Genomic DNA, 21406 nt, shown 5'->3' with positions numbered 1-21406 from the left:
CATTTCCGTCTCGCCGCTCGTTCCGCCTCTCCTGTGCTCTGTTTCAGAAACTGTCAGTTGAATTGTTCATTCATTCATTCATTCATTCATTTATTCATTCATTCATACATACATACATAGGCTACATACATACATTCATGTATTTAGATTGCTGGTCTGCACTTTATGGTCCAGTAACTGTCCACCTATGGACGATAATCTGTTTATTATGAATGTTTATGGTGTTATTACATCTAAATAAACTAGTAACAGTGGAATTAAAAATACTATGTGGACTCATAGGCAGCCAAACAAGCATAGATTGCCTAATACCCTTCATCTTCAAACAAAATATATATTAATAATTATTATCATTTAAAAATGTGTTTTGACATGTGATAGTCTTGTAAACAACATTTAAAATGTTAGTAATAGTAATAGTGCATAGGACATTATTTTGCAAAAGTGTGTTTATGAATTTATAGCTGCATTTTAAGATATTATTCCAAAGCAGAAATATAACAACGTTTAACCCATGCACCCATTAAAGTGCAAGTGTTCAAGTCAACATGAAACATTTGTAACCTTCTGTTGTATAAATTATTATCATTAAAAATGTTATGTGCTTTTGAAAATACTGTAAATATGCCACCTCCCTTCATATTTTGTTTTCTAATGCAATGACATTCCTACATTTTAAGTATGGCCAGTGTTCAAATACTTCTACACTTCAACATGAAAAACACTGAACCAATTGTGCTTTGTTTTCACTTTGGTCATTTTAGAATCAATCAAACACTACAGATGCACAATCTATTACATCTCATATTTTGTGTTTGCAAATTGCTGTTATGCCTCCTCAACCTGGCTTCTGTTGTATTAAATAAAATAAATATATATATTAGCATACCATGCTTTATACTACTATAGAAAACTAAAAACTCCTGATTAGACTTTGTTGATGACAAACTATACTGTTTTTGATTCTGTTATGATGTGAATGTTTTAATTACTGAATATAATGTAATATAATATAATATAGGCTAATATAATATAATAAGAGTGGACATTCTACATTATTATTATAGGCCTACAAGACTTGAAGAAGGCAATAAAAACCTTTAATAAATGTAAACCCTTCGAAAATACTTCTCAATATATCAAAATGTAATTGGGTTAATTACATAAATAACTGTATGATGTCTTGGTTTATAACATAGCAATTGAAAAGGTTAAAACTCATTTTATGAAAATAAAGGCTAGCAAAATATTTTTATACTGGGGTAACATGGATCGAATATTTTAACAATTAATATTAAACAAATTAAAATGGCACTTTGTCACAAAAGTTAGCAAATTTTAAGGGGGAAACGTTTCAGGAGAAGCAATTTTAAAGTTAAAAATAATGTATTGATACTCAAACAGTTTTAGACATAAAATTCAAGGAAAAACAATAAAGAGAAGCTGTAGCCTATATTGTAGTGATATTGTGTTTATTTCTCTCAAATGTTTCTTCAGACAATCATTTCTCCTGAACTACAGCGCATGGACGTCACAACACGTCGTAACAGTGTAAAACCATTATTTTTGACTTTGAAATATAACAATATTTTTCTTCTATTACAAAATACCCTGCTATTCACTGAGATACAGCAAATCGTGTAAGACGTCATTAGTGTCCTCCACCACTAGAGGGCAGAGCTGCAATGAAACATTTAATGCTTAATCTAAGGTGACATTTTCTCTGCTCTTCTTCCAGTAATAACACACAATGTGATTTACAGTCAGTGATGAAAGAACACCTTAAAATCATGTGACATGTGTATGAAATACATTTCATATCAGAACTGACTGCAAACATGTCAATTCTAGAAGTTGTCCATATGAACTTGAGTGCATTTTCTATCCCCACAAATAATAAAGTCAAATAAAAAATTCATCATAAAATACAAAAAATAACAATTACAATAATTAGCTCAAAAACTGAGCAAGAAAACTGATGTTAAAAAGATAGTATATATTCCTCACTGTCCTTCAGAGCTAAATATACCCTGACATCCATTCAAATAATTCATAACATAATTTTTTAATGTTGCACTGAGTCTTCTTGGACTTACAGTACACCGACAATTATGTGAATGCAGCATAATGCTAAAGCTAAAGTTTCCGGTTTGAAATGCCATTATAGAAAGTCGTATGTTGTCCATGTTAAAGCTTTTATTAGATTAGATATCACTGGAGTCCTCTCTAATGTAAAAAAAATAAACAAAATATATGTAATTATTTTTTAGGGTTACATCATTCTTAATTAGGGTAAATTACTGAGTGCACCTTTTGCAAAATTTGATTTGGTTATTTATATTTGGATGGATGTTGGATTTGCTCATACAAAACAGAACGATACATGTGTCTTGCATAACATTTGTATTGATCAATATGATGCAGGATTGTGCACAGATCTCAGTTTTAAACATGTCAAAACCTTTAGACAAAATTAAGATTGTTTTAAGGGTGGCATGTGCAATTTAAAGGTTCTCATTCTCCACACTCACGTGATACCTAATATACCACACTAAGAATGAGTTGTGTTAATATTGAGTTTGGCAACATATTTAACTAAGAACTGAAGCAATCTCTCAGTAATCAAAACAACAAGCGCATGATGAGGTGCAAAGCACAGAACGGCCCCATCATTTTTGACGAAGGTGAATGTCTGCTAAATGTCACGCATTTGAACCACATAATTGTTACAAGCTAATGATTTTTTTCTATCAATCATGAAATACATTTTCAGGCAGTGCTAATAAACACAGCCATTTTCACACACTCTTCAATAAATAGTTATTTAACAATGCAAGAATAAATAAGCACAGCTGCGCAGTTGTGTTCCAGATATTAATTACATATGACAGTTAATTAGTTTGCAACTTCGTAGCACCTGGCAGGTTTTATTTTCATTACAATGCAGGTGATAAAATGCGACGAGCTGAAGACAAATGAGAGCAACGAGCACGCTTATGTCACCTTCTCACACCGGCGTATTTTTAGAAGTGAGAGAACTAAAGGACTCACCCTGTTAGCACCTAAATATCATGCAAAATTCCATGCAAAAACTCCAGAATCTGTCAATCTGATGTCATGTGAACGCATTTGATATGTGTGAGGCGATATAAATAGTGTTGATCTGTGTTTGTGTATTATCGTGCTAAGTGCTGATATAGAATGAATAAATTATATGAATTATTAACACATTGGCATGCTTAACGTGGAATTAGTCTCAGAAAATACAATGCAATGCAAAAGCATAAAATGTGTTTTGCTGCCCACGTCTGTTGGTCGTCTAACAAATCACAACTGCAACCAAGTGTGCTTGGCATTGAAGGGTACAGTCTAAAAATACATATATTTTTCACAATGACAAATCAGTAACATATACTTGTCATTTATGTACATAACAGTACATATACTGTTTAAAATGTCTCTGTTATCTACTTTCTGTTGTGCAGCTACCACATGTATGTTTTTGAAGTGTCTATCTGTGAGTTTTGAGGGTCAGCAGCACCCTCTTTCTCTTTTTCCGTCTCATTCTCCCAGAGGTTAATAAGCGGTGGGTAGAGTTCGTTCAGGGGAATGGAGGTGGTGTGCTGCATATATTTCTTAAGAGAGTGATGACAAGATTTCTGCTTCATGCGCCGTCCCATATAGAACACCAACAGAGCCATGATGCAGATGGCGAACATTGAGCCCATGACGGCTGCCAGGGCTACATTGGCCGGCTGGGCAACCATCTCCACAGCAAAGCTGGCTTCTTTAGTGGTCACGTTGACACAAGAGTGCTGGGTCTGCTCGGTGCCTGCCATGGTCAGGCAAACCCGGTACTCAGTGGAAGGTAGGAGGTGTGTGAGGTTGTACTCTTGGACATCTACGGGGACCATTGCAGTGTAGCTTATCTGCGGGTTGTCAATCTTTACGGTAGCGCTGAGCCACTTGGGTTGTGCCACCTCATGGTTGGAAGAGACGGCAAATGGGTGCACCTTCCATTCGAGCACCACAGACTGGGCATGGACAATTTTTGCCAGGATTACCAAGGATCCGGTGGTATTCAACACCCCATGATGACCTCCAATAGAGCGTCCACCATGCCAGTTGCTCCTATCCACGTACACAGAGACACTTCTGGTGTCGGCTCCCTCTGCATTCCACGCAACACATGTATAGAGACCAGAATCCTCGGGTTCGACATGTGGGATCTCTAGAGCTCCTTGTTCTTGCATCCGGTGCTTCTTCTTCGTCATTCCTCCTCCTTCATTTGAGGATGGGGAAACAGCTTCAGAAGTGACTTTGTCACCGGTGGGTGTCACCCAGTAAAACTGAGGCGCTGGATCTGCCACGGCCCAGCAGTTGAGCGTTAGAAGCTGTCCTAAGGTGACATTGAGCAGCGGAGGGAAGGCATGCTGGGAAATTAGAGGCAGGCAGGTATTGCTTACCCCATTCCAACTTGCAGACACCACTTCCTGAAGGGATTGGCCAACAAGATGTGGTGGGGATGCACAAAGAGTTATTTGGGGCTCCAGAACTTTGAGGCTCGATTGGTTGCCCAGGATGGGCCCCCAATTGGCGAGACAATCACACCTGAGTGGGTTGCTATGAAGACTGATTTCATCCAGACTGGGGAAAGCGGATAAAATCTCGTGGGGAAAAAGTGTGAGGTCATTATTGTGGATCAGTAAGGTGCGCAAGACGCGCATTTTTAGGAAAGCGGCTCGATCTATAAAGAACAGGTGAGGGTTGTTGTAGAGCTCCAATTTGGCCATTTGTGGTAAGTTTGAGAACGCGCCCCTCTCGACCGCCACAAGTTCTTCCATGTTGTTCAAACTGAGTTCCTCTAAGTGGGGAAAGTCTCTGAAGTCACCTTCCTGTATACGGACGATAGGATTCTTGTTAAGGTCAAGAAACTTGAGGCTCGGTAGAACACGCAGGGCTTTCTTTGGCACAGCCGTGAGCTTGTTATCGAAGAACGAGAGACTCTCGAGATACTCTAATCCCTGGAAAGCACCCTCAGGTATTTCCCTGAGCCCCATTCCCGCGAGAACCAGACTGTGCAACTTGGAGAGGGGGTGGAAGTTCATATCTTGCAGCCCAAGAATTGGGTTTTCCCCAATCATTAAGATCTCAAGGTTGGGTAGGAACTCAAACCAATGGCTGTCTATCGCCACAAGCTTGTTGGAGTTAAGGTGAAGCCTCAACAGGTTCCCCAAGCCTGAAAAGGCATTAGGACCAATAGAAGAGATCTGATTATGATTAATATAAAGCTCCTCTAAGCTGACTAGATCCTTTATACACATATCAGGCAGCTCTTTAATTTGGTTTTCCTCAAGGTAGAGTGTGACCAGTTGGGTTAGGTTACTTAAGCCAACGTCTTGGATTTGTGTGAAGTGGTTCTGGGAGAGATCCAGTTCCGTGAGGTTGACCAAGCTCTGGAGTTCAGAGGTTACCCTGGAGATATTGTTGCTCTGAAGAAGCAGCACCTGAGTATCAATTGAAATATTCCATGGGATTCTGCTCAAATGGAGTTCGTTGCAGTCAACAGTCTTGGCTTGATGGTAGACTGACTGAGGCGTGTACCATGGGCGGGTCTCGCAGACACATTGGGCAGGGCAGAAGGGAATCGCAAGGGAACAGCGAAACGCAGCCAACACAAAACAGACTGTGAGCAGTGAAGTGGAAATGGCAGTTCTCTCCATATTGAGCATCTCTAGAGTGCTGTGCCCAGTGGGTAGTTGACAGTTGGAGGGAAGATTTCTGCGAAATGGAAAACAGCAATTTTCTCATCCAGCCCTGCAAAATGAAAAAGAAAGAAGAGATATAAATCATGCAGATTATATGATGTCAGCCGAGTGCAAATGACATAAACGGCAACTTTAGATGTGATATTTATTAGCATCAGTTGCAGTACGCGCAGAAGGAATATTAAACATAAAGACTGCAATTTCTGCTCTCCTTAAGATCACACAAACAAATCAAAGCAGCATTTTTTGCAATGAGTAAATATCCAGAATTGACATTTTTAATATTCTACACTTCGTTCCCCTGCCAGTTCTCAGAGATCCCTCTGATAATTGATTATTCAGTCACCTCTCATTCTAGTCAAACTGAGAGCAATTGTTAGCGAGCGTGCAGCATTATTCCGGCCTGCATGCAAAAAATACACCTGCCAAACACAGGCTCCAACGAACACATGAAAGGAGCCACACATCAAAGCCTGTGTGCTCCACCATACGTCTCAATACCATCTTCTCATAAGTGTAAGTGCGCCTGGAAGAATTGCACGATCTTGTAACCGTTGAGTGTAACTGCTCTCAGAGGGGCTGCAACTATACGGCAGGAAAGGCAAAATGAATACCAATGCAATAAAACAGATTCCAAGCACTTTATCACACTCTAAACATCCGACGGACAAAATATCTCCAGGCCAGAGGCATTTGAGATCTCAAGAGCATGTTTAAGCCTCAAGCATTTTGGCTACTTTTTGAATTTGCTTACCATACATATTCAATCTTCCGCAATAAAAACCAAGACATTTGGAGTGAAAATAACCTACATACAACAACACAATGTGGCATTTGTCATAAAAAGCATTTTGTCTTCAACGTCATAAAAAGAAAGAAATATGCCCCGAGTTCAAACAGGAGCCTTTGGTGATGGACTACCGTTTGATCTCCCACTATGCCAGGGTTTGTGATGCATCGCTCCCCTGATTGCCGCTCGGTGCTAATGAGCTGAATATAACTGGCAGGAGGCGCGAGAGAAGAACTGAAGACTGTGAGCTGTTAATAGGTTTTACAGCATGACTCACACAGACACTAAACTAGGAAAATCTAAAAGTCCCACCATATGTTTTCACAAATCTGTAATTGAAGATAAAGTACAACAGCATTAATTAGAACAAACGACAACACTAGCTGACTTTAGAAGAGTCGTAACTGTGATTCTTATCAAGGTTTGTACTGATGGGAACAGAAAAAAAATGCTTAACTCAAATAATAAAATGCAACTCACTGTATAACTGTGTATAGTTAGGATAGCAAAATAGATATAAAATATAAATAATTCCCATATTTAGGATATATGCAAAATAAATAGGCTATAGAAATAGAAAACAATTCCAATATCTTTTGTTGTTGATGTTAAAGGCTGTGTTTCCAATCAAACTCTACAGTCTGTTGATGCAAATACATCTGTCACTTATTGTGTTACTGTACTTTAAATAGAAAAGCAATGCAAAGGTCATGGGTTTGATTACCAGGGAATGAACTGATTCAATCAGTTCAGTTCATGCAATCAGAGTCAAAAGCATAATATTCATGACAAGTAAATTCATGGCTTGTTAGAAACTAGATCAATTTAATTTAAGTAACTTAACATTTTAAATACAAATTTCTTTACTTTTTATGATAAAGTATTTTTGTACTTTGTTAGGTCAGCATTTGACATCCAATGTAAAATGTGGGACCTGAAAAAACATCAGCTGAGAAAAAAATGATATATGACACATTTAAAATGAGAGCTGATAAATGACGGAGCACTGAGCGGATGGAAAGTGACACTTATATTGTGTACCAAATGTAACAACAACTTTGTTCAAAGCACATCAGTGAGAGGATCAAAGTTTTGTCTCTCACAAACTACACATCCTGGTTGCACATTAAAATAGACCCAGTGATGCAATCAAGCGCAACTTCCCTTTCTGTTATGTCATAAGCAAAATAAGACACTAACTAGGAGAGCACAGGGTTTTATGTGCTTCTATGTGATCTGTTGTCCTAACTGCTCATCTGACCTTTACAAAAATGTACTGTGGTGAAACCATGGTAATAAAGAGCTCTTTCATAATGCCATGGTAAATAAAAGTACCATGGTATTTACCATGATGATAATACCATGGTGTCCTATATTTTGACAAATATCACGAAGGGTTAGGTGCCCATATTCATATACCATGCTATTTACACTCCAAGGAGTTCAGAAAACACCATGGTACTTTTCATAACATGAAAGAGCTTTTCATTAATGAATGTCATAAACCTCGAGAGACCTGACTTTAGATCGTGTGCTTTGGAAGACAATTCCACGTGTGGCGGCAGTATAACACAAGAAAATACAACACTTTTCACACAGAGACATCATGAGCTGCCTATTCCGCTGAGTCTGAGGGTCTTTTAATCTGCGCAGCCTGTGGAAAGTGCTCTTGATTGCAGCGAGCGATAGGCCTGTTCAAAATTCTCAGAACAAAGCCAGAATGTGGACACGACGCTGAAACGGCACTGGCTCTGGAAATGAAAACAAGATGGGGAAAAATTACCCACCCTCAATCACCCCCCTCCACACTATGATCTTCTCATGCGTCGAACACAAATGAACTCCCCTGAGAGGTGCAGGTGTGTTGAAGAGGGGCGAGATGAGACGGGGGAGGGGACAGTCAGACGGATGGGGTGTGTCCCTCTTTGCTGCAAAGGGCCTCAAACGTCTGATGTACCTCAAAGACTTGTGCTGTCACAACATATCGGTGCATAAAAGTCCAAAACACTTCATGCAATCTCTTGCATTAGCTTGTTGTCGAATTGTCGTCAAGCTTCCTAAGCAGTTCAGGTAGGACAGATCAGATTTGAACAACACTAGAGTCACTTTTGCACACGTACAACCTGTTCTGTTTCTATGGAAAGGTACTGGGAATCATGATGGCATTTGAGATCTCTAAATCCCTAATGACACAATCTTCTGAATAAAGCCTGAAATGTACTCTACACAGGTATGTGAAAGCAAACTCTTTTAGCAACAATTCATAACACAATACAAGTATGTGCTATAGCTGATATTAACTGTGTTCTCTTTCAGGTCAACTACTCTCAGGAGAAGCTGAGCAAGTGAAATCACAATTTTATAGCAGCTATCTGACCAATGAAACACCTGTTTAATGCCACAAACAAATGAGGGTAACCCTATTACTCTCTTGGTTTGTTACTGTAACAGTACGCAGGGTCTGTTTGTTTACATTTATTTACATTTACTACTAATGTACATTTACCAACTTTATGAAACCCCTCCGGTTCTACTCGCACTGCTCTGAGTGGGATTCGAACCAGCGTTTCCAGCATAGGAGGCGGGCGCACTAATAAGGATGCTAAAAACCACAGCGCCAGTCGCTAGTGAGCCTCTTGAGGCCAGGGGAGTGAGGTTTACCAGCACAGCTCTTTATAGCTGGCCTTCGTCACATTTATATCATCATAAATGTTGGTATACTGTAGCAGCTTTATAATGTAATAATGAAGCACATACCTGCTCAATCGTGATTCAATATATGGTATCTGTTATGTCAAGTGTTTGGTAAACATCCTTGTAGTCCAATAAGTGTGCACATTGCACAGTTCACTTGGTGGCCATCTTGTCAGATATTTCCAATCATGCAACTAATGTACCTGAATGGGAATATAATATGTATAAATAAGTTTGTTTTTTTGGTATGATTTGTGCAATTTGGCATGAAAGCGCAATTTATGATACCATTGCTGTCAGGTTTTATTCCTGATTTAATGTGATTAAAAATTCATTTTGACAAAGCTTTATATATTACTTATATATTGTATACTGTGTTTATATAATGTACATACAATGCAATTTATAATATTGTCTCCATTCAAGTAGATAGAAGCTGAAGTTACAGGCTTTAAATCAGTGTGACTTTATTATCAAAACACTATTATAGTATTGATTAATATTTTAAATTCGCTTTTATTTTTCCACTTTTTATATTTAATCAAATTTTTAGTTCAAGTTTTTGTCAGATATTCATTTTCTTTAAGTCTAGGTTTTTGTAATCTTTATTTCAATTACTGAAAAACATATCTAGTTTTAGTAAACACTAACAACACTGCTGAGAATAACAAGTGTGTCTACTTTCAGAAGAGACCAGTAGCAATGCACTGGCCAAGCATTTACATCAGCGTTAGCATATTTGCGTATATTTCTTGCCTAAGGCTAGAGTGTTTCTCTATTCTCAGTGCGCTAACTCTCATTCTGCCAACCCGTGCATTTTAATAGCATCTGGGGAAGAATTCTTGGGAGAAAAGACAAAAAGATGATAGTTGACATACAGTTAGAATACAGAGCTGGCAGCTCAGATCATTAGATCTTTTTGATCTTGAGTACATATTGGGATTTCTTACTTATTTGGTATGGCAAATCTCAGCATGGCCTTTTTGTAATCAACAAATCAGAGGCAAATTCTCCTTTTTGTGCTCTCTATTTACAGTTTTTCTCAATTGCTAAAACACAATTTCTGAATCCTTGCTCCTTTTTCTGAAAACATTAAACACAAAACCTCATCTTCAAGCACTATTTACAAAACCTCTGACTCTTCTTGCAAAATGAAACTTTCGCCTCAAAACAGTTTTACTTGTGTTCAAAATCAAACACTGCTCTCAAATCATAGACAAAGTGATCAAAATGATATACACTATCAAGCAGTCAGTAAACAATACACCAAAAAATAGAAAACACATTGTTCAAAACATACAGTTCTCGAAAGATATCTATGGACGGCTATTCTGTTTGTAGACTTACCCGTGACACATTACTGTACCATCAAAATTTCAGGGAGAAGTACATTTTTAATCTTAAAACAAATTTCATATTTGTCCGTCATTGTCTTTTGATGAATGAAAACATCATAGTAGCGCAAAATTGATCAGAAATTACTACTCTGCTTTGCTCTTTGCAATTTTATTTGTTCTTCCTCCTTGTACCCCTATTTTTACAGTACAGTGCCCTGCATCTCACAAACGTCTCATTTGTCAGTTCTATTGTTTGATACTGTAATTCTTGTTCTTTGTTGATATGAACCTGCAAGTGCAACCAGTAAAATCTATTGAGCATTCAGTACTGTAACAAATGGTACTGTTACAGTAACGATGTTCGGGGCCATATAATTTGTTCATTGTGCAGTATACAGCCTAAAATGCACTGTACTACAGTATACAATACTAAAAGGGACAAAAATCAAAGGAGTAAACGTGATCAGTGTGCTTCTTCTTGTCTTTGGGCATCATGTGAAACAGGTTAAATCAATTTTGAGTGGTTGTGTTCAATCAATGACATTTGTTCTCTATTTGTATTTGATCATTGCCACTTGTGTTTACCAGTATGGATGACGTGTGCATTACAGTGCAGAATATGTTTTGAGAATGAGAATGTGTTTAGCGTTTTGCTGAAAAGTCTAAGTAAGATCTGCAAATTGTGTTTTGCCATGTGAAATAGTTTAAGGTATTGACAACAGACTGCACAATTAGCTAAATGAGTTCAGGCAACTGAGAACTTTGTTCAGCCAATGGGTTTTAGTGTTTTAGCAATTGAGAAAAACTGTAATCTCACTGCTGTCTTAGAGAAGCAAGTGAGATTTTATATCTTTCCAATGTCCCCTCGCACCCTCAGAGGTGCTAATCCTTTAACAGACTGGAGACAGATCATCTTAAGCAGAAGCCATCTTGTTTCCGCCCATCCTGCTGCTGCAGAGATCAGATCACCTTCAGCGATGAAGAAAGGTGGAGTATCTGTGAGTGTGTGTGTGTGTGTGAGTGCATCAGCTGAGTCTCAGTCTGGCTGTAGCGTGTGACACTACTCCGCACGCCTGTCCGATCACATTAGACACTGGGACGGTCATTCTGGACGTAACCCCCCCGGCCCCTCTGCGCGGCAGGAAATGGGGCCACCTTGCCTGATGCCATGGCAACCTGACAGGAAGAAGCAAAAAGGACCAACCCTTGGGGCTTCCTTGTGCATATGTGTGTGATGGGACATACAGACTCAGTGAGAGAGAGAGAGAGAGAGAGAGAGAGAGAGAGAGAGAGAGAGAGAGAGAGAGAGAGAGAGAGAGAGAGAGAGAGAGAGAGAGAGAGAGAGAGAGAGGGAGGGAGAGAGAGAGAGAGAGAGAGAGATAGAGATAGAGAGAGAGAGAGAGAGAGAGAGAGAGAGAGAGAGAGAGAGAGAGAGAGAGAGAGAGAGAGAGAGAGAGAGAGAGTGGGTTAGTGAATCTGGAATATAAATACACAGTCAAGATATTACAGTAATAAGGCCCTAAAGGAATAATCGTTATCAAAAATAAAATAAAATAAACACTGCACTTTAGTTAAGTAAATATTAATATACATTATATTTATAATTAATTAGATATGAATATAAACACACTTACAGAAAATATAATTGTTGCGCTATAGTAATGCTTAATGTTTTTTATAAAAAAAATGCACTGTATATTATTATATACGTCGTGTATATATATGTGTGTGTGTGTAAATATATATATATAGTAATTTTGTCATTAATATTAATAAGTTAGAAATAGAATACATAAATACTTTTCCGTGGCTTTTGATGTTTTTTTATTTTATTATAAAAAATAAATTAATAATACATATAAATAAAGTAGCCATGTATTTTGAATAAATAAAGTCCATGTTATTTAAAAATCAACAACAAAATATACTTAAAACATAAAAAACATTAAAATATAGTGTCTTTCGCCAGTTCCTGATTTTTGTGGAGGACATTTTTCCTTTTTTCAAACAAAAAATCTGATTTTTGAATGTGTCAGCATATCATGATATCAGGTCCTCATGATACAAAAACTGAAAGGAAAAAAATGGGACAGATGTTGTTTGATTCACTGTGTCTTTATTATAAAAAGTTGTGCCACTCGGCTCAGTGGCCAAGCAAAGTGTACTGAATGACTGTCTCAGATTGTAATTTAAGCGAGATTATCCAGCCAGCTGTTCACGAGTCTGGTGCAAAAAAGTTATACTGCTAGATCTTCGCCTTTGAGCTTTTAAAAGTGATCATGTTTGCTGGAAACAAACAAGCATCCTGACAATTGTATTTACAAGGTGCCCTACATTTCACTCTCTGCAATGTACACAGAACATAATAATGCGTTGCTACAGCAAACCATTAAAGCGTAATGATATGAAAACGTTCACATGACTCCATACATCAGAACAAATAACAACAATGAAGAGCAAGACAATGGGTTTGTTCCCCGTCGACGTGCAGTAGTACAGTGGTGACTGGAGACTAGGAGGGTGCGTAGCCGATAACCCTCTGGGGTTGATCTCTCTTTTAGTACACTTTCCTTTCCTTTTTATTTGCCATGCCTGAACACAGCCCCTCACATCTGCAAACGTATTGGAGCCGATGAAATATTCATAGATGGGTTATTAATTATTGAGAGCACTGCAGGCAGGTCTTTAATTTCCATCCTTGCCTTTTACTATTGGAAAAAATGGAAAAAAGCAGCTGTTAATTGGTGTGAAGGAAAGATGCATCTGGGCCGTCACAATTTGTCAACACTTTGTGACCTCATTTCCGACCCTTCATCAGCTTCTCACGCATAAATATAAATTACCAATATCAATATGACAGTTCAAGGTTAACCTTCGCTGAACAACAAACGGTCTAACTAATGTAAATCCAGTCTATGGCTAATAAATGTCTGGTGATAGATGAAACTTAAAAGAGACTTAATGTGACGTGGAGTGTTGAGAAAACCTGTTTGATCAAGTCTGGTGCTGCTAATGGCACAGGAATAAGACACTTCATGACTTAAAGCGTAACTTCACCGATTTTCAACCCGCTTTGTATTGTTACAATGTTGGTAGTATATGTAAATAAACAATGTTTACATGTTCTTCGTGTGACTGAGAAATTCCCATTTATGTTTTGTCGGATTTTTGACAGCTCCAAGGGTTTTGGTGAAAAATGACAGATTATACATCCGCATTTTGGTATCCCCGCCCACAGACAGTCGGATCGACAGAGGGTTATTAACAAAACAGTTATTGTAAGTTTGTGACTGAAAATTATATCATACTTTGGCTACTCCAAACAGCATTATGGTAAAAATGGAAGACTATGGCAACAGCTTTCTCTCCTGTACGTGCAGAACTGTCGGAACGCCAGTTTCTTTCAGTTTTTTTCCCCTGCATGCGTTTGGGCTAAAAACACTGTCTTCGTGTTTGAAATGTTGACAACAAACACAGAGGTTTTTCAGATTTTCTCTCCATATTTTCAAGCCACTGCTTACAACATGCTGGATCCTTCACTGGAAACCGAAAGTAACTCACTCCCGCTAAGCGTTTACTCTTTGAATTCTTGCACCGTGAACAATAAAGTCGACACCATTATAAGTTTGCTAAGAAGTATTTCCTAATAAAGCAAGGCGGTATTTGAATCTAGTAAAGGCACTCACACACTACAAAATAATCGGGCCGATTTTGGGCCCAATTCTCCTTTTCCGACAATCCGGTAAAGTCCTGATTATCTTGATGGTTCTACAGATTATCTTATCAGATTTTCCTGTGGAGTGATTAAATCTGCTCGGAAGAACGTCGGGGCCACACCGATCTCTAATCATAAATATCCAACATGTTGAATATTTATGATCAAAAATCCTGTTGTGTGAGGAGAACCCCGAGGACGAACGCACACACTCTGTCAAATGGAACGAAACGATAGCCAATCAGAAAGCGAGCTGACAGAAGACGGAAGCATAGCACGACTTCATCCAAACCTTTTTCTTTTTTCCCCGACAATTTTCTGTAAAAAGCAATCTAAACACAATTTTTTCTTCTTGCCCGTCGTCCGCCATGTTTATTTACTATAAAGTCACATTTGACCGTGAGAGATTTTGCGAGATTTCCCGTGTTTACAGTCAAGAATTTGGTTGTTTGTGAATGGAATCTGTCACTGTGTGTAGTGTGTTTTCCTGGTCACATCGCGGCACTCCACACGCTACAACACACAACACAACTATTAAATCTATGATTTTTTATCGTCATGTTAGTGGTATCTTAAATTGTGAAAATATGATACGATTTTAAAAATCTTTTAGTTTGGGCAAGGCTTAAGTGTATCCATAGCAGAGCGGTCTTGGATGGCAACACCCAATGCATTATGGGTGTTGAAGTTTTGGCAAAAGAGAAAGACAACAGCCTTTTTTCTCAGTTTTCTATAGTCAGGTACCGATTTCACTGTGTCTGCATAGACAGCAAAGTTTTATTGAAAGCCCATTTTGCCAGCAGTGAACCTTTAACACACGTATAACAGTCAGAACTGGATGTTTAGGTTGACATGAGCCAGTGTCGCTATGCATTTCATCATTGCAACATCCAAAGCTGTGAAGAGAGCCAAATAAAAGCTAAAAATGTGCAGTGGAGTTAGTGCAGCGCTTAAATTAAATGGGATGCATGCTGAATCAAAGAAAAGCCAGCGTAAGCATTTTTGCGAGTGAAAAACACTTAAAATTCAAAGCTTTCTTTTTTTGATGCCAATAAATCCAATTGTAGGGCCCAGTAAGTTAGTTGCCCTATCACTGGGCTTCTGGGGTGAAAAAACAGTGAGCATTAAATGTAAAGGCCCAGAACATACACCCACCATACAGCAGATAACTGTCCATTAATACACTTAATAGTGTATAAAAAAAGGACTGAGAACTGTCGCTGGGAGAGTGGGCTGAGTGAATAAAATAGACTTATGAGTCACTGTTTAAATGTCTCCAATGAAACATTACAGAGTAAAGTTAAGATCTGGCAATATTCGAGGCTGTAAAACTAATACGAGCAATCTCTGGCAGGAGTCAGCGTTTACTGAACAGAGTTGTGCGCTATTCTGGATTGGACTGAGAATGCCTTTTAAAGTCCAATTCAAATCCAAAATATTGTCAATTTGAATTTATGGATGTAGAATTAAAATAGAATGAAATTCAAAGGAGTGCATACAATAGCTTTTTAATACAATTATTTTTTTAGTAGGAACTCATACCGTATCCATACCCATAAAAGCTAACATCCACACAACATAATAGTTATTTCCATAAGATAATAGTAATAATCAATGTTTCAAAATTCCAAAAATATAAATGTATTTTTAATTTAAGAATATTTGAAAATCCTTTATTTTACCCCACAGTTTACTGTGAATATTTATTTATTTGATTATTTATTTATTAATTTATTGTTATCTGAAAGCAGCGTGACGGTGGATGTATGGTGCTGTAGAATAATTTGAGGGTAATAAGGAGTTTAGTAAAAAAAATAATTCTATAATTTTTGGACTAATGAAGTTCATCAGTTCTTTTGATCCTATTCCAGCCATTCCAATTCCACTTCTGTGGGGTCTGGCTTATTTAGATTCTTACTCATCAACTGAAACCTAGTATTAAATGGTAAGGGATATGCTTTCTCACTGTTCTCTTTTCTCTTCCTTTGATTCAACATTGCCCTGTGAAGGCGAGAATCATTTCTGATTAAGAAGATAAGGATAAGAAGTGGACAGGACAAGAGAGACGGAGTGAAAGTGAGCGAGGCAGATAAGCCTAAACATTGACAGAGACATGGAGAGAGATGGAGCTGAAAGTATCTCTCAGGGGACAGGAGGACTCGTCCAAGAGTTATTTCATGTTCATTTTGTTCTGGGCCACAAAAGACCTGATGCATTTCTCCACCCACAGCACCGCTGGCTCTCAATAACCTCTCCAAACTAATGCAACAGTGCCTCTGTACAGCCCAAACTCTTCAGTGCATTATGCAAAGCATCGGCAGCAACCCTTTCAGCACTCAGGCTGGAGAGACGCATCCCACATCCAGCATGGTCCGGAGGTGGGACACTTCATCACACACAACACACAACCACCGCTCACACAGAGATCGGCATTAGCATTTGATAATGCCTGAGAAACACCTCCACTAGAGAACTCTTCGATAAAAGCTTTCCATGGTCCCATAAAAGGAAATATTTTATTTAAATTATGTATATTTAAAAAAATTAATAAAATGTATATATTTATAAATGTACAGGGCTTGACATTAACACCCGCCAACCCGCCAAATGTGGGTGTATTTCAGCAGTGTAATGCAGTTATTCCACTTTGGTGGGTGGACATTTATATATAGGCTACACTACGTAACAGTACTATATACATTTTTCAGTTGTAGTCTTTTAAAAAGGCATCTGAAATAATAAACTAAGTGCAATGTAGTGTTGTCAAAAATCTAGATTATTTCGATATATCATCGACATATCGATACTGAAATATTTGAAATGCTTCTAATACAAATTTTCCGCAGAATAGATAGCCGGGTTGATATTACAGGTGTTACAGGGCTTGAATTTCGGCGTGGGATTGCGCATATTGTGCATAATTTTACTAATTCTAATTCGCCTTTGGCTAAGCCCCACCCCCCTTAGTTACTGTTGCTATGTCCGACAAACAAACTTCATCTGGGCTCTGGTATCAACATGGCTTATGCTGTGACAGCTCTTCCTGCTGAAATTTTATCAAACTTTTATAAAGCAGCAAATAAAGTGTCCGATAGAAGTAGGCAAAAGGGGCTGTAATATACGTTCGAAGGCTATCACGACATACAGGTGAAACACAAGGAACAACAAGGCATCCAAATAGAGGCAAAAGCATACCGGTCACAGTCAAAATATGAACCACCGTCCTACTAATGGAGACGGAGGCTGGGACTAACAATATCAAGGAGCAACACTGTTCATGCAAAGCTGGGTAGGTCTCTATTCACTTCTATAATCGTTATTACAAAGCAAACAGACTACGCGAGTATAACGTTGTATTTATTAGCGACGTGTGCTAGACGACACTGTGCCGACACTGTGCCGAGAACAAAAATATGAGACGCCTGTGTTAAAGTCAATGGAGCGCTGTGAAAAAGTGTCGGACCACTGTGGGAACTCGTTCTTGGCTGCGCTGTGATTGGTCAATCTACATTCTAGGGTGTGGCTTAGCCAAAGGCGAATTACTAATTACTAACCTAAAGTGCACGCACATAAAGCCGCCTCTCAGTACTAGATTGAGTTCTTGTTCACTGCTTATTGTGCCTAAACAGTCAAATACACACAACATAATGTCAAAATGCCGGTCCTGGCGAGTATTCATGTCAACACAGTCAGTTATGTTTTAAGTGAACGTAAAGAGTTGAGAAAGAAAACGCATGTGTAACATTATAATGGATCCGTGCGTCAGGTCTTAAAGTGACAGCAGCCTAATATACCTGCTTCCAAATAATAATATTAAAAATATCTATATGGCAGTTTTTCACCATGGTATTGAACTCAAAATTGTGGCCAGTGAAAATGCTGAGTGGCTAGTAATGGGAAAAAAGTTAATGTCAAGCCCTGTATAAGGACTATTGCCCCTTTCAAAAAGCATTTCCAAACGGTAGAGCATGGCACTAATGCTAAAGTCACTGATAATATGTACGCCTTGAATGCAATGTAAGTTGCTTTATAGAAAGTCTACCAAATGCCTCAATGTAAAAAAAAAAAAAAAAAAATAGATTCATGGGCAATGAAATATCACTTAGTAATTGTCTACCATTGTAGGCCAAAACTGTTGTCAATTTACTGAACAAAGATCCGGCAATAAAATCTCACTCTGGGATTCTATCATTAAAGCAATAAGAAACAGCTGGGAAAGCAGCCCAAGGAAATAAATCTGCACTTAGTAATCAAATGGAGTGTGAGATCACATGAACTGAGGATGTATGCATCCATTACGACTGTTAAGGGTTCCTGTGCCGTCTCTGCTACGTTCACTCATATTCCCATGGGCCATTTTCTCCTGGTGTGTTACTTCAGAGGTCTTCTGCACGGTGTTATTTAGAGCAGCTATAATTAAACAGCGCATTTTTGTTCAACGCATGCAAACACAAGGCACTTAAACAAGAAAACATCACTGCCAAAACTGGCCTATCAACTATAGGTTATGATGCATTGTTTCTACTTATTATTATTATAAAGTACATACGACTTGGTAAATGTTCACAATACAATGGCTCCATTTGGTATATTAAAAGTCAAAGGTTATAGCATGACAGAAAGACCTCTAAACATATACACATGCACATAATACTTTAAATTACAGTCATATTTTACATGTTACTGTAAAAAATGCTACAGTAAGACTAATAATAATATGCAAACAGTTCCACAAAATTACACAGTGAGCAGTGTAGTTTTCTCAGTAATTTCTGTGTAGCCTACATTGTAATTATCACTGTAATTTAAAGTGTGACCCAATTGAAAAAAAAGACACAAACTAACAAATAAATAATACATACAAACAAGACAATGTGGTTCTAAATATTTCAGGCTCTTTGGATGCTTCCTACAGGGTCACTGAGAGCAGGTGAAGACGAGTTGACGATCACCTCCATTAAAAAATCAAGCGAATCCAAAATAAAGGTACGAGCTCAGAAACTTCAGAAACTCTTAATATTATACAGTACATTTCCCAGCTGTCTTATTCCCTCTTAGAAGGGGCATCAGTTTGTGAGTTTGTAACTTCTGAATTGAAAGCACAAACGCCAAAGAGATGCTTTCAGAAACGCCCTTACCTCCAGCGATCGTAGGATAGATCCGATCCAGGGTCTCACTCTCACCTATTTCTCTATTATGTTGCAATTTGAGCAAATAACCGCGTCTACGGTGGGCAGTTAAATTGATTTTGCGTTTGCTTATTTTAACCTAAAAATGAAGTCCATCATCACCATCTCGGTCCGTTCGAAGCTTGCCTGAAATTATTCTCGCATCACCAGCATCAGCATCGCTCCCTTATGCATCTTTTACAGTGTATTTGAAGCGCCCCTACACGCCGAGGCCACGCCCCCTCGCTGCTTCCCGTTACGCTGTCATTAACCAATGGGGACGTCAAGCCAGGTCGCTCCGCCAATGACACACGGGGGGCGGGGCATCGGTCTATCCCATAGCAATGATGTAATGGTCGAGTTTTCGCTCTCCCTCAGGTTGAGCTCCTGCGGCAGCGTCAGGCATTAAGAATGAAGATGAAGATGAAGAATAACCCCTGCCATCAGCGCTGAGCTCATACACTCTCGGGTTTCTGTTTAACACAAAAGCATGATGTCAGAGATAACTCGTAAACCTTTATTCTCTCGGGAAAAAGCAAACAAAAGATTTTGGCATTCGTAACAGTGTTCAATAAGAAACGTAAGACATTTATTTTTACGATTTATTACATCTTTGTGGGAAAATATTGATATTTCTTTGTGTAGAAAGATTTAAAAATACATATAGTTTTTAGTAACCATTTTTCTTTGTTTTTTTTTATAACTATAGCCTAATTGTTATTTTATTGGCTATTATTTTTCTTTCTTTTTTATTTTCAATTTATAGTAATTTATTTATTTGGAAAGCTTTTTCATTTTTGTATTATTTTGATTTACTACATATTGTGCTGTTTTTTATTTAGTTTTTTCTTTATTATATAGCCTATTTCTGCCAGCAAGTTTCAAACATTGCCTGTGTTTTGACTGTGACAGATTCAGTTCCTCAGTTTTATTTTGTCATAATTAAAAGTGTATGTTCATATGATGAAATGCTCCTCTCTACAGCTCTTCAGCAGCTGGTAGTTTGATCAAATATGCTGTTTTTGTCACTAAGATTGCATGGGAACTTTATAAGATTGTAAAAGAAAAGATTAGAACCATCAACCTTTGTTCTAATGAACATTTTGCATTACGAGGATGTACCCTGAGCATTTTATTTAACTCTGGATGTTCTTCCAGCTGTTTTGGGCTCATGAAAGCAGCTTGAAATACGCAACAAAAACCAAGGGTGACTAATAGCATCACCCATGGGGCTTTGCCTGGGGAAGATAATGTTTACAGCCTCATTACATAACAATAAAAAGTCATCTTTCCTCTCTTCCTAAGAAACGATTGCTTGTAAAGCATACGGAAGCATGCAATGTCATCGTTGAGTCATTATGGTTAGTCATATCATGTTCTTACTGAAGAGGGAATTTGTCTAGTAATCGGGAAAGAGTTTCAAAACAGAATGTCAAAAGGAAATCCTTTATGAACTGTCAAGCATACAGACTATATTTGTTATATTTCTTTCTGAAATGTAAATGCGTTCTGGATGGACCCACAGGTCAGTGTGCTCTACACCAGAACTGGTTTGAGAACAGATTAAAAAGATGTTGAAAGATAATGAAACATTGGGTTTTTGATTTTTATGCTTGTTATCTTGCTGAGCTGATTGGCTCCATTTTTGTATCTCTTCACACCCACTAATGGAGAAAAAAATTCTGTGACCTTCCCGTGATCATTATACGGCCTTCGTTTTCTTTCTATTTTTAATCGGCATGCTTTTCACAGATGAGATCGCACATACTGTCATATATTGCCAGTCTCTGAAAAGAAATTTCACAACACCAGAGTGCTTCTGAAACCTTTACATTTACATTTATGTTCTTTGCAGATGCTTTCTTACCAAAGCGACATTTGTGTTTGTACTGCCAGCTTAATAGGGAGCCAAGGAGCCAAATCGAGCCCTCAGA

The 21406-nt window shown here is 38.1% G+C and overlaps 1 protein-coding gene across 1 annotated transcript; it reads right to left on the bottom strand.

Annotated features, from left to right (window-relative positions):
* Nucleotides 1-3454: 3454 nt before the first annotated feature.
* On the bottom strand, nucleotides 3455-19691 carry si:ch211-180f4.1 (uncharacterized protein LOC100144405 homolog). Its single transcript, XM_056265281.1, has 2 exons — nucleotides 19443-19691; nucleotides 3455-5817 (listed from the first exon to the last, which is right to left on the bottom strand). The coding sequence occupies exon 2, from the start codon at nucleotides 5730-5732 to the stop codon at nucleotides 3486-3488; it is 2247 nt and encodes a 748-aa protein (XP_056121256.1). The 5' UTR covers nucleotides 5733-5817; nucleotides 19443-19691; the 3' UTR covers nucleotides 3455-3485.
* Between the last annotated feature and the right edge of the window lie 1715 nt (nucleotides 19692-21406).

Source organism: Rhinichthys klamathensis, unplaced genomic scaffold, assembly GCF_029890125.1.
Source record: "Rhinichthys klamathensis goyatoka isolate OS25496 unplaced genomic scaffold, OSU_Roscu_1.1 h1tg000231l_1, whole genome shotgun sequence".
Classification (NCBI taxonomy): domain Eukaryota; kingdom Metazoa; phylum Chordata; class Actinopteri; order Cypriniformes; family Leuciscidae; genus Rhinichthys; species Rhinichthys klamathensis.
This window is presented reverse-complemented; position numbering and strand designations above follow the sequence as displayed.